The sequence below is a fragment of the Neolamprologus multifasciatus genome, chromosome 6, assembly GCF_963576455.1.
Source record: "Neolamprologus multifasciatus chromosome 6, fNeoMul1.2, whole genome shotgun sequence".
NCBI classification, from domain to species: Eukaryota; Metazoa; Chordata; class Actinopteri; order Cichliformes; family Cichlidae; genus Neolamprologus; species Neolamprologus multifasciatus.
Window position 1 is genome coordinate 840,736 of NC_140444.1, and position 13,649 is coordinate 854,384.

General features: G+C 46.1%; 1 protein-coding gene across 2 annotated transcripts; it reads right to left on the reverse strand.

The window, feature by feature from the left end:
- Positions 1-3,128: 3,128 nt before the first annotated feature.
- On the reverse strand, positions 3,129-13,027 carry LOC146516067 (docking protein 1-like). Of its 2 annotated transcripts, none has more exons than XM_085163009.1 (7): positions 12,874-13,027; positions 11,648-11,726; positions 6,777-6,880; positions 6,591-6,701; positions 6,423-6,492; positions 5,829-6,001; positions 3,129-4,990 (listed from the first exon to the last, which is right to left on the reverse strand). In XM_085163009.1, exons 1-7 carry the CDS (start codon positions 12,928-12,930, stop codon positions 4,145-4,147), a joined length of 1,440 nt encoding a protein of 479 aa, XP_085019135.1. In that variant the 5' UTR covers positions 12,931-13,027; the 3' UTR covers positions 3,129-4,144. The 2 variants fall into 2 exon arrangements, with proteins under 2 accessions (XP_085019135.1, XP_085019136.1); XM_085163010.1 differs by having other exon boundaries at positions 6,777-7,476; positions 8,220-11,726; positions 12,874-12,929.
- Positions 13,028-13,649: the final 622 nt, after the last annotated feature.

A 13,649-nucleotide genomic window follows, 5' to 3' on the forward strand; every position in this document is an offset into this window, starting at 1 on the left:
TATTTTGATAGTCGACTAGTCACCGATTATTTTTGCGATTAGTCGACTAATCAGATCATCATCCATTGGACGTAAAACGTACAGCTTATTGCACCAGCAGCATCTGCTCTTATATAACTATCATTAGCTTACAGCTTTAATATGTGCTAACTAAAAATAAAGACAAGATGAGAGTTTATTAAATTTTAATGAATTTTGCAGATTGTTTCGGTGAAGTTTAATAAACTCCTTGCTATCTAAAATATAACAGGACACCGGAGTAAATTCTCCAGCATCTCACACTTCTGATAATCAGCTGTCTGCTTGACGTTTATTCATCTGTGTAAAAACTATAACTTTAATCTCAGCCAAACCGATTTACTCAGGAACAAATAAAATACTAGAAAAAGCCAAACAATAACATTTTTAAGTTATCTAAGTGACTTATATATATTTAACCTGAGTAGCGAAAGACGGTGGTGGGTTTGAAAACGATTAGCCGGGAGTCCGGTGTTCTCACGGCTCTAGTTAGCCTAGCCCCCGGCTAGCTATCGAGCTAGTGGGTAACAGACGTCTCCGAAAACGTTGGAGCGCTTTTGAAAATATGTGGTGTCTTGATAAACTGAGCAGATATTTGAGGTTTACACAGCTACATTCTCGCCTGAAAATATGTTAAACGTTTATTTTGTGACCCAGAAAGAATAATAAGAGTAATATTAAAACTAACTAGCTGCCGCCATTGTTGGAAACTGAGCAGGGCCGCGCTATGAATTCTGGGACAGCGCTACTTCTTCTTCGGGGTTTAACGGCAGCTGGCATCCTTGTACATGCAGTGCTGCCATCTTCTGTTTCAGTCCGTTATTACACTCTTAAATCCTACTACTTATTCCTGCGTCTTTTGTGATCTTACAAAGCTTCAAACGACGCGTCGACTATTAAATTAGTCGTCGACGATTTTGATAGTCGACGTAATCGTGACTAGTCGACTAATCGTGGCAGCCCTATTTTGCATCTAGAACCTCTTTTAGGATTATCACGCATTAGTTCGGCTTCAGTCACAGAAAGCTGTCACCGGATCATCTCTGCAGCATGTCTGCACACGATGAGCAGATAACCTCAATGTGACAAACAATTGATTTAAAAATGAAAGGCTGAAGTTACAGAGGGTCATGTTTCCCCTCGACGCCCTCAGGTAGAGCACCCAGATCCAAGTCTACAGTTTGGTCCTGTGTTGTGAATCCATCTTTTTCTATTAACTGAGTCAAAGAAAAGTCATTTAAAAGCAAAACATTTTATCCACAAAGGTTTTGTTTCACTGTTTAACCACAAATTAAGTCTACAGTTCATGTTGGAGTGTTGGAAAATCCAGCAGTGCCGCCTTGTGGTAAAGAAGTGAAGTACATGTCTAAGCACATCATGTGATGGCTTCCTGTTTTAGCCGTGCGTGATGCACGTCCCCCCCTGCTGGTCAAAGTTCATCAGTGCATCAGGCTGTCTGCACCCTCACGCTTCTGGTTTTGTTGCTTTAGGTTGTTACGTCGATTCAATTTAAAGGAAATAAATGAATGTATAACATGTGACTTAAAACAATGAAATCAGAATATTTTATTAATCCGCAAAGAATTTGGTGATCACAGTCACAACAAACACAGTAACACACTGAACTAATTAAATAATACAGTATATTACAAAGTTTACAATATATAAGAAATATTTCTAATATGTATAAATACGTTAGTTATAAACATCCAGATTATTACAGAGAAACTTTGTTATTTCCACTGTGGAGGACGCGCTGCAGGCTGCGACTGCTGCCCTGTGTGCTGCGCATTAGATGGAGGAGTTGTGCAGGAATGATTTCCTGTGTCGTTCAGTGGTGCATTATGGGTAATCTCAGTCTCTCGCTGAGCGTGCTCCTGTGATTGCCCAGCATGTTACAGAGCGGGTATTATCCATCATTGTCCTCATCTTGGACAACATCCTCCTCTCCAGTGAATGCACTGGAAAAGTAAAAAAACATGACCTCACAGCGCTCGCCGGCTGGTCCAGATGGACACGATCGAGCAGGTAGATGATGGCGGGGAACTGAAGGGGATGCTGATCTGTCCTGATGGGTCTGAGATGGTCCAGGATGAGTCTTTCCAGGGTCTTTGTGACGTGGGAGGTCAGTGCCACAGGCTGTAATCCTGGGGGCCACTGGGACGTGGTGTGATGACGTCCACAACACTGGGACCCTCTGCAGACTCAGCATGAACAGTTTATGAAAGGGTCTCGAGGACATGGGGACTCACCCGGTCTGCTGCTTCTCGTTTGTCTCTGAACCTGGTCTTGACTGAAAGTGACGGGTGGGGGAGGGGCCTCAGGCAGCGGTGCAGTGTGGTAAATATTTACTCTGATTCATCAGGTGTTCGAACACGACGCCAACACTCCAACTTTCCCGATTGTTTATGTGAATTTCCCAAATGTACAAACACGTAAAATCATCTGTCCACACAGCAGTGAGCACTCGGAGCAGAACACAAGAAAAACTGTCCAGAAACATCTGTTAAACATCTGTTAAAAACACCAGGATTCATTCAGTGGAACAAAAGTGTCATTTGTTTTATTTAAAGCACAATAACACTTATGGTAACAGATGATGGCGATACCTGTCATAGCTCCTATATTTACACAGAAACATAGTAAGGCCCATGTATGTAACATGACTCAGGGACATTTTTGCAGCATACATTTGTACATCGTAACCAAACAAGCGTGTTTACAGTTTTATATGTAAAAAATCGTGTATGAGAAGTAGGGATGGGTACCGGTATCTGGTGCCATGATGGCACCGGTTCTGACATAAACGGTAGTAACCAGACCGAAAAGCAGCGCACATTTCGATGCTTTTTTTTTTCCTGAGCTGTGATACACTTTAGATTCTAGCCAATCGTTTTACGTTTCCGAGGATAGTAGGCGGGTCCAGGTACGTACGTTCTTTTAGAGCAGAGCTACAGATTAAAAACGCCCAAGACGAAGCGGTCAAAAGTCTGGCTGTACTTCACAGCAAAATATGCAAACTCAGCAGCTGCAACAAGTGCTTTAAGCTGATACTGTGATGCTGTCAAAGGAGGTAACACCTCAAATCTGATGAAACACCTGGCGACGCATAGCGTTTTTTTTAAAAGCCGAGAAATGCGCCGTATTTGATAGCTTGCTGCGAGACCTCACACCGAGCACATCTACTGCGGGTGTGGTGCCTGTTATCGACCCGGAGTTAGCAACATCCCCAAAAACCCGAAGAGGAGAGTCCTGGCCCCTAGCCCTGCCAGTGTAGCAGAAATGATGAGGATGATGATGCAGCAGCAGCCGTTCTTCTCTGCGTGAGTAGCTTAATGTTGTTCATGTGTAATTTACGTTGAGTAGGCTAACCACGTTATTACATTAATGCATGTAAGGTGAACTAGCAAACATCATCATAGCTACATGCAGCTGTCTTCTTGTTTGATGGCAGATACTCCCTTCACCCTGGACAAAAAGGCTAAAATGACCAAAGAAAAAGAGGGAAACAGTTAAACATGAGAGGTTTTTGGACAAAGTTTTGTGTTTTTTCATTGTTTAAGCTGCTTCCAGCCAAGAGTGATACCATATATGCCCCATAGCTGCAGAAAAGGCTAACATTGTTATCTTTTTACAAAAAAACAGCTGAACATGAGAGGTTTTTGGACCAATTTTGTGTTCTCCATTCTTTAAGCACCGGCATTGTTTCAAAAGTACCGGTTTGGCACCTGTATCGGATAAAACCTAAATGATACCCATCCCTAATGAGAAGTTTTCTATGTGGAAAAATCAGAGTATGAATTTGCAACACAGGAGTGCTAAACTTATAAATATGCAGATAAACAGATACATTAACATAAATCACATTCATGCAGGTTTATTTGTTTACCTGTCTTAATGATTAAATATTCATATTTTAGGAAGCAAGCAAGAAGTTTCTCAAACATCAGATCCCTGACCTTACAAAACGGGCAGTTCCTCCGACGTCCAGCCACAAACTTCTACAGTCTGAGGTCAGCCTACATCGCCTGTGCTGCGGTAACACGGCCACGTTTGACAGAGTTTTCGAACACTTTTACTATGAAGAATGTCGATGATGGTTTCAGATGTTTTCTAAACACCAGAGTTAAATGATGCCCAGGTTTTCATAGATTACATCATCAAGCGGACAATCCGAGGCTTTTGTTGTGCTCCTGTTGGCGATATGAGACGAGGACGAGGGGGTGCTCTCATTGGATGACGAGGGGCTAGACGACGGTGCTTTCTTACAGACATGAGCGTAAAGATGAGCGAAGGGGTCGGCCTTGGCTTCGCTTGTCAGAGACACTTTGCTCCGTCTGCTGGGTCCGGCGTAGACCGCGGCACCCTCTGCTGAAACCTTCGTTTCTTCTTTTTTCTGGAGGACGCTGTCTTTGTTCTGGTGATGGCCGATCTTGTCGTACACCTCCGAGTAGACCGAATCCGGGTCGTCCGCGCGAGGGGGGGGATGCGGAGCGGCACATGGGGGTTTGAGAGGAAGAACGCTCGCAGGGTCGATATACGTGGCTCTGACAGGCGGGGGTTTCGTTACAGGCCGGATGCAGTCGGTCGGATTGGCGTATATGGCCTCTGACTGGTCTCCATGGTTACCTGCAGAGGAGCCAGCAGGGACCAGTGGGAGTGGCATGAGGGTTATAGGAGGCGGGTGATCTTCCCGAGCATGTGCGCTCTCTTCTCTGCTCTCCTCTGTCCTCAGCTTGTTCTCTAGGATGGCGGCCATGTTGGTCATATCGGGGACTTTGGGGAGGGGCGAATGAGCCTGTATGTTGGTTACCACAACCTTCTCTCCCTCTGGGTTTTGGTTGGTCGATGAAGTCTTCAGTTTGATGGTGCTCTGAATCCGGGCGAATATCTTGTCAGCCTGCGGCGTCTCAAAGATGAACGCTCCAGGACCGGAGTCGCAGCGGCGCCCGGCTTCGATGGTTAGGGTCAGCTGGGAGGAGGAGAGAAAATAAACGTCTTACACTTGTGAGGCTTCAGTTTCACTTAAAGCTTCCATCATGAACTGAACTTTAACAGCGTGAGAGCCAGACTTTTCTGTAACACCGTTTTGCACCACATGATGGCGCAGCAAGCTAATCCAGGAAGAGCTGGTACCCACACGCATGTGGAAGCGAGATATGAATTATCACCAAACGCAACCACATTTGATCCTTTTATATAAATAATAAAAGTGAAACACGTGAGCACGGTTCCTGGAGAGCGCTAACATTTTTGCTCTTTTTCTGTTCAGGCGCACGCCTGCAGGCAATATCGAGCCACCAGTAAAGCTGACGGATTCAGAGCTCCATAAAATAACCTCCCTGCTGTCGGGCTTGAGTCCCAATCTCAGGCTAAACACTGACTTTTCCTGCTTCTCCTTACAGTCTGGTAAAAATGGCGCCCCCCTGTGGTGAAAGGTGTAATAACAACATGCAGCAGGTGATACAAAAAGCACCTTTAAATTGTGACCATGAGCAGCACACACCTTAAATGGCCTGTATTTTCTTTTACTAGCCCCCCCTAGGGACCCCAAAGCGCTTTACACACCCAGTCATCCACCCATTCAAACACTGGTGGAGGCAGCTACAGGTGTAGCCACAGCTGCCCTGGGGCGCACTGACAGAAGCGAGGCTGCCATATCGCGCCATCTTCTGGCCAACACCAGTAGGCGGTAGGTGAAGTGTCTTGCCCAAGGACACAACGACCGAGACTGTCCGAGCCGGGGCTCGAACCGGCAACCTTCCGATTACAAGGCGAACTCCCAACTCTCGAGCCACGATCGCCCCCACCTTATCATTCCCATATCGCCTCAGGAGTTCGTACGGCCACTCGTGAACAACGTTCTTCTTCTGGGTTTCTTTCAGAAGCAGCGCCTCCCGTCCCACCTGCAGCCAGTACGCCCCCTGCAGGCCGCAGCGGGTCGCTGCCTCCGTCCTCTGAATCGCCACCCAGAACTCAGAGGCTGTAAACAGGGAGGAGAGTCTGTCAGTCATTACTATGCAAATAAAGCAAAGCAGAACACTGATGTGATGATTTAACACAGTTTAAATACATGCACGAAGTTTTCCTCAGACAGTTAATAAATACTGACAGCAAGAGCAAAAAGTGTGAGGCTCGGCTTCTCTGTGCTGAACGTCAGAGTGCACGTTAGGAAGGTTATTACGGTTTTATTGAGCAGCCAGAGCGAGCTGAATATTGCATTTCTGCAGTATCGTGTGCATCCCTGTAGCTCACTGTTTGCTCAGCGTGTGTCAAATTTTCCCAGACTCACATTTATGTGAACGTGTCAAAACTGAGGGATGCAATAATTGCTCATCCTGTTCCATAGGGGGCGCTCTTAACCGGAACTGAGTATTTGGAGAAGACAAAAGCAAAGAATTTACCTTCTTGTACTGAGACGTATATCTGGTTCTCCTCCATTCGGGGCTGATTCGAGCGTGGACGGCCTCCTTTCTGAGAGAGCGAATGAAGCTTAAATAATTAGCTGTGAAATCATGAAGCTGCACATTTGTGTGAAACGTAAAGAGAAGGAACATTTGTGTCCTGCACACCTGAAACGTGCTTTGGCACAGTTTGTCCACCCAGTCGGCACAGTCGTCTCTGAGTGCGGCGAACACCATGGTCCTGTCCTGAGTCTCCACGCAGAACGCCCACATGTTCTCCTGCAGACACAAACCAGCTTTAAGCGTCTTTTCGACTGTTGACTGGAAACGTGAGAGGAGAGTATGACGGCTCACCATGGGGCAGGCCTCAGCGTTCGGGGGGAGTCTGAGGACGCTGATCAACTCGGAAAGTCGGACCACCTTCACCCTCCGGTCCCCGTGTTTTCTGAGATCGCCCCCTGCAGGATGCACCGTGCACAAACAGGCAGAGAGTTACAGCTGAGTGGGCGGAGAACGCCTGACAGACATAAATCACGCGGCTTCTTCTCAAACCAGAGCGACTCAAACAATAAGCTTCGATTCTTCTCCGGGTGGAGAAACGTGAGGCGACATGTTTGCCTGAATGTCAAACAGCCGCAGGCGATGCTTCCACTCGCAGGTGTGGGAGTGTTTGTGGCTGAGCTGTGGTTTAAAACACAGTAAGATGCAGACCTGCGTTAGCCTGCAGACTCTTGTTTATCTCATAATTTAAGGGATAAACATCCTGTTTTATCCACGAAGCTCTGAGACCAGTGACAGACATGATAAAGTCATCATGTAACTCCTGTACTCAAAATAATTTTTGCAATCAAAGAAGTCGCCCCCTGCTGGCAAAGAATGAAGGTTTATGTCACTTGTCAGATCGGAGTACATTCATCTTTTATAGATTTATTTTGCTGTGAATCGGTTCATCCATCGAGCTTTGGGTCATGGGGGCAGCAGACACTCAGACCCCCCCCCGTCCATCCACCTCTTCCTAACTAATCAAGAGGGACTCCAAGCATTCCCAAGCCAGCTGAGATATAACCTCAAGATCAGTCCAGGGTCTGCGTCCGTGCTGCCTCCCGGTATTCCAGCAGGCATCCAAGCATCTGCCACCAGTGTTGGTCAAGTTACTTGAAAAAAGTAAACAGTAATTAATTACTGATTACTTCCCCAAAAAAGTAATCCCGTTACTTTACTGAGGGTTACCCTGGTGCAGGTGTGCAGCGGTCAGTGGAAGAATCCGCGAGTTTCTCTGTGAGTTTCCCATTACGTCGTAGCTACTCGGTGCTTGTTTGGAAGTTTAGGGGTTTTTTCGCTGTAAAAAAGAAGTTTTCTTCCCACGCACAACGGACACTAATGTTTTTGTCACTTTTTATGGAATCAAACTCAAAGTAAGGTCAGTACTTCCACACTTTAAACGCTGCACGCTCATACTCTCTCTGCACTGATATATGATCCATTGTTGATCTGCACACAGCTGTTGTCACCAACGTCGCACTCGCTTACGTCACTGTCATGAGACATTCTCGCAAAAAATCACAGTTTTAGTAACGCAGTAACGCAGCGTTCCTACGGGAAAGTAACGGTAATCTAATTACTGTTTTTGCAATAGTAATCCCTTACTTTACTCGTTAATTGAAAAAAGTAATCGGATTACTTTTTTCTGTAATCGGATTACTTTTTTCTGCCCATCTCTGTCCGCCACCATCTTCTTTTGATGTGGAGGAGTAGCAGCTGTACTCCAAGCTCCTCCTTTCATCTTTCAGAGGACACATTTCCACGTTATCAGTAACTACCCAGAGCAGAAGGTGACTGTAGATCATCAGTAAAGCTTCACTTTCACACTCAGGGCTCTCGGTTTGGCGTTCGCAGCAGTCCATCTGTTGATCTCGTGCTCTGCTCTTCCATCACGTGTGAAAAGACCTCGAGGTACTTCAAATCTTCTACTCGAGGCAGCGACTCATCCCGGATCAGAGCGGGCACACCACCCGTTTCCAGCTGAGGACCATGGCCTTGGAGCTGCTGATTCTCGTTCCTGCACACTGCTCTCATGATTCAAAGAACCTCGTCTTCTCTTAATAGCAAAGCTGAAATCCTCAGGCCACCGAAGCCGAAGAACAGAAAGTGAAGAATGTTTCAAAAGGAGGCTTGAAAAAACCCAAACTGGCATCCCAGTTCCAGAGATTGGAGTATTTGGAGCACAGAAGGAACCTGGCAACACGGCATGTTGTCAGCAGAACCTCTGGAAGGTGGAGGTGCTTTGCAGCTCGCACATGGATGATTCCGATGATTTTCCCGGAGTGAACTTTGGGATGCTAGAGTAGTTAAAGCCAGGTGTGTATTTTAGCAGTGATGTCGTCCCTCTGTCTTTGAGGCCTCTATGCAGATGACAACAACTCTGCAGACTAAACTCCAGCTAACGTGGAGACATCCAGTTTGCGTGAGCGGGGAAGCAGCAGGAGAGAGGTGTCGAAGTAAAAACTACGTTTCGTGAGAAAACACTTGATTCCTGCAACTTTTGGACCTTTATTGGATTACAGTGACCTGCTTTTTATGAACGCACCTGGTTCATAAAGAACTGGTCACCTCGGGGAGGTTAAGTCTGTCTTAAAGGAGAGAATAACTCTTTTACTCAGCGTGACTGTTTTTAATGTTGCTCTAAATTCGATCTGTTATTTTATATTTTTCACATGTTTGTACAGGATATTGTATTTGTTTAAAATGTTATATACTTGAGAAGTTCGGCCATCCGGGAGGGGCTCAGAGTAGAGCTGCTGCTCCACATCGAAAGGAGCCAGCTGATGGTTCGGGCATCTGACAAGGATGCCCCCTGGGCGCCTCCTGGGTGAGGTGTTCCAGGCATGTCCCAGCGGGAGGAGGCCCCGGGGCAGACCCAGGACACACTGGAGAGATTATGTTCCTCCGGATAAGCTGAAGAAGGTGTTTGGGGAGAGGGAGGTCTGGGCTCCTCTGCTCAGGCTGCTGCCCCTGCGACCCGGATATAGCGGATGAAGATGGATGGATGTTATATACGTATGTGGTACGTGTATTTTGACTTTTGTTGCTATGATACCAGGTCTCTCTTGGAAATGAGATTTTTTACCAGGATAAAGAAGAAGAAGAAGAACTCCAGATAAATAATTTCCTGTTAGTGTAGCTTCATTCCTGCTGTGAAAGACTGAGTTTCTTTCTGGAGCTCAAACACACTGACTGCATAGAAACTTCGGACTTCAAACTTCTTATTTTAACTCCACTCGTGTATTTGTGAGCGAATCTGTGCAACCTCAGACATTCCTGTGTGCACACACCTGCAAAGCAAACAGCAAAACTCTGGACTTTGGACACTGGATCAATGCTCGAGTCAATGTTTAACCTCCGTTTGGTTGAAGTGTGCTTGCCGTGTATTAAGACTGATTATTACAAAATTAGGTGACCTCTGATGTGTTTGCAGCAGATTCTGCAGAACATCTGAACTCTTGGTCCAGACGAGTGCAGGAGCTGCTCCCAGGCCTCTGGTCCTCCTCTAAGTACTCCTGAAAGTATATTTACTTTTACTCTTGCACTGCTGAGTCTACTGCATCTCCCTCACAGCTGAACGTAATTTGCTAAAAGTGGCATCAGGATGAATCTGAGATGAAAAGTTTCAGTTTCAGTCGACCAAACGTCGCCATGCAAAAACAAAACCGAACACTAGGGGTCAGTATTGTCGCACATGTGGCAGCAGTGAGGATTGTTAGCTGGTGTGTCTGCAGATGACAGATTACTGTTCTCATTTATACAAATCACAGCAACACGCTTTATGATCTTTATCATCACTCATGAATTGTTGTCTGCAGGTGGGAGGCGAGGAGCATCTTTGTTAGCATCAAAGCTGTGAAACATCCCTGCATGTGTTTGTGTGCAGGTCGCAGAGAAAGGACTGAAGGAAGCACTGAGGTTCTGTGACGAGCAGCTCTCACCGTGTCGGACGCTTTCTGGCCTCTGCGTTGATCGCACCTTTTAAAGCGCACGCCCTGACCGCTGCCGTGTTCTCATTCACAAACTCTTCTCTGATGTTCGTGTCCGTGTAAAACGTGCATGTCATGTGTTCACTGTGCAGATGCTGCCGCTGAGCTTACATAACATCGCCCTCATCCCGGGCTCTGTTAAAGCGTCAGATCCAGTGCTCGGCCCGCCGCTGCATGCACGACGTGCGTTCAGCACCACCAGCATCCCTAACATGACACGATTCCCCGCCTTTTCGTGCTCGTGTCGTTTTATTTTTAGCTCCCCAGGAACTGATATGAAGCCTTTTAGTGCCGAGCGTCTCCACTGAACACGAAAGCCGAGTTTAACTTAAAGACATGAAAGAAATATTTAATTAGTTATGTTTTTCTGTTTAAGCTGAATATTTTAGACAGTGCAGACGTCCCACAGGGGTAAAGTGAAGAAGAGGTCTGAAGAATCACAACATCAGAGGATGGTTGAGAGTTTGCACTTTGTGTCTGTAAATAGAGCATCAGCATCAAAGCTGCAGGTCCAGAAGTGAGTCGTGTTTGCACGTGCAGGATTAGAGCCACGCTGCGATCATTGCTTTCTTATGTAATCAGGATTATGACCAACACTTCAGATGTTCTACTTTTATAATACAGTGGTTCGTGAAATCTGTCTCGACCGCCTGTTCAAAGGTGTATTCAGCTACCGACAGGTGACGAATGATCATCATGATCATCAAGCATCAATCTGCTGTGCAATGTGAACGCCACTAACAGGCTCTGCTGACTGAATCACCGCCATGTTGTTCCTCCAAAACTTGAGCACAGATCTGCATGTAAATGTTACCTGAGGTGGAGCTCGGCAGGCACGTGCGGGGGGCTTGAGCACCTGCCCCTTCAAACATCTGTGCACGGCCCTGGAGCTCCCCACAGCGTTTCATTAACCTGATTAAACTGTGAAAATCTGACATTTAGTGTCACGTATTAAATATCACCTCAAATATCAAAGTGTAACAGGATAAAACCTGAGACGTGATGTGACGGATCATCCAGGGAGACGACCCAGAGCTGCTGCAGCACCTGCTCCCTCAGTCTGAGATCAGCTGGACTGAAAGTAAACTGGGCTCGGTGTGAAATCAGTGAGCTTCAGTCTTACTGCTGTGAGCGCTCAGAGAAGAAACGATCACTGTTATTTTCATCATTCACATAACGAGTGCAGCTGTTTACCTCCCATGTCCTGGATCTCCAGTCGGCCCACTCCACGGCTGCTGGGGGGCGTCAGAGACAACCACACCGGCTTCCATTTCTGAGGACAAAGAGAGACGTGAGCGCCGCGCTGCGTACAAGCAGGAAAACAAGGCTGTGTGTACGGAGGGCCCAGAGTGTCAAATGAAATGAATGAATATGTAAAATTATTTAAAATATTCAAACATTTCATTGTTTTACAGTTTCATTAATCATTCTGTGCAGCAGCTCATCGTGAAGTCATTTACATCGGTCACTGTAACTGCAGGTCGTGGCGCATCGATCCCAGATCACGATGCAACAAAACCTCGCAGACAGCCGTTTCCATGGCAACGTGGACACTGCAGGGATAAAACAACAAAGCAGGGCTGATGTCTCAGTCTGAGCTGTCCTCCTGAGCCCACACTCCTGACTCTAGCCGCCAAGTTCAAAGCTAAGAAGTACAAACTCTTCTTCTTCACTGGTTTTTAGATCAGGGTTAGCCCCGCCCCCTGACTTTGATGGGTGAAACCGTGAAATAATGAGTTAAATAGTGAAATACTTACACATGCTTTAAATATTAAGTTATATTTTTTACTGATTAATTGTTCACTGGATTCATTCAATCATGTGTTTCACTTTGGGCACTCTTGGTCCTCCGTAGACAAACTCCTCCACCTTCTGCCTCGATGGCGTCAGCCTGAGCCTTTCCTTTATGAACGCCATGCATCAGAGAGGTCACGTGCGGCGTGTCCTACATGAGTACAGACCCTGCGCTCACCTGAGATCTCAGTCCTTTCACAATAAAAGCAGGACTACAGGTAAACGTTCAGTAAAATGATCATCTGTGATTTTTCAGTCACAGTTTCGGTTGGTGTTGTGGGTGTGCTCGTGACGTAAAGGAGTGGGTGAGCTCACACGGCGTGTGTGTGTACTTTGTGTTGTGCTGGAATGTGAAGCTGTGTTTCAACATGTTGGTTCAAACTCCCCGAGCCACAGAAACACTGAGATCCCATCTTTGGTTTTTCCCTTTTCTCAGCCGTCAAATCAAAATGAAGCGTGACAAAATGTTCATCTTCCTCCCGTTTTAGTTGGTTATCGACAGAAATGTCAGTTTCTCGTCGTTGCTACAGTCATAAAAGAATCAAAAACACAGCTTCCTCCCCACTTTGTCGGCTCTTGAACCCTCACAGCGACGCACAAACAGCAGGAATGAAAGGTGTACTTACTTTTCCAGGTTTGTGGGGTTGCAGGTAAACTTTCCCTGATTTGGTCTGAGCGTCCATCAAAGCAGCAGCACTTCAGCCGTCACGCCGACGAGTGAGAGCGTTTCTGCTACGAACAGTCGGGACGGGGAGTGGACAAGATGATGCACTGAAATATGATCCTCACCTGAAACACACACACACTCACAGACACACACTGAGGCTAAAGGATAGCTGCTGATGTATGAATAAGCAGACGTGAATCACTGTTATTATAATAAAGTATGTTTCTCAGCAGCTCATTCTCACTGTATTTAAATATGCAAAACACTTTGGTGTCAACTTGAAACAAGGGCAGGTGTGAAATGCAAAGTCAGAGGTCAGAGGTCAAATGTGACATTTTTCTATATGTTGAGTTCTAGGAATCAGTTTGTGTGTTATGAGGCTTTTTGTTAATTACCTGTTAGGAGTGACATCAGCGCTGCGTAATCAGAAGACCCACCTGTTCACACTGCACAACCTGCTCAGAGTGGGATTATGGCCACACTGAGGAGGTCGTGAGGGGAGGAGGAGGAAGAGCAATCTGTGGAAACATGATGAAGAACACAGCAAAGAGAAAAAGAAGATTAATGACAGACGGAGAATTTAAGAAAGAAAGAAAAAAGATGCAGAGAGAGAGAGTGACATCACAACAGTGACATCACGACTTCACAAGTAAATATCAGACAGAAATAAGAACAATATGGAGACACACACACACACTCACAGACACACTGTGGGGATTCAGCACCCGTCAGGAC

Bases quoted from the DNA above. Each gene is read 5' to 3' on its own strand.
- LOC146516067 (XM_085163009.1), bottom strand. From the start codon at position 12,930: ATGGACGCTCAGACCAAATCAGGGAAAGTTTACCTGCAACCCCACAAA. The intron at 6,702-6,776 runs GTGAGCCGTCAT...TTGTGTCTGCAG, and splicing joins ACGCTGAGGCCTGCCCCATG to GAGAACATGTGGGCGTTCTG. The intron at 6,002-6,422 runs GTAAATTCTTTG...CCCTGTTTACAG, and splicing joins ATACGTCTCAGTACAAGAAG to CCTCTGAGTTCTGGGTGGCG.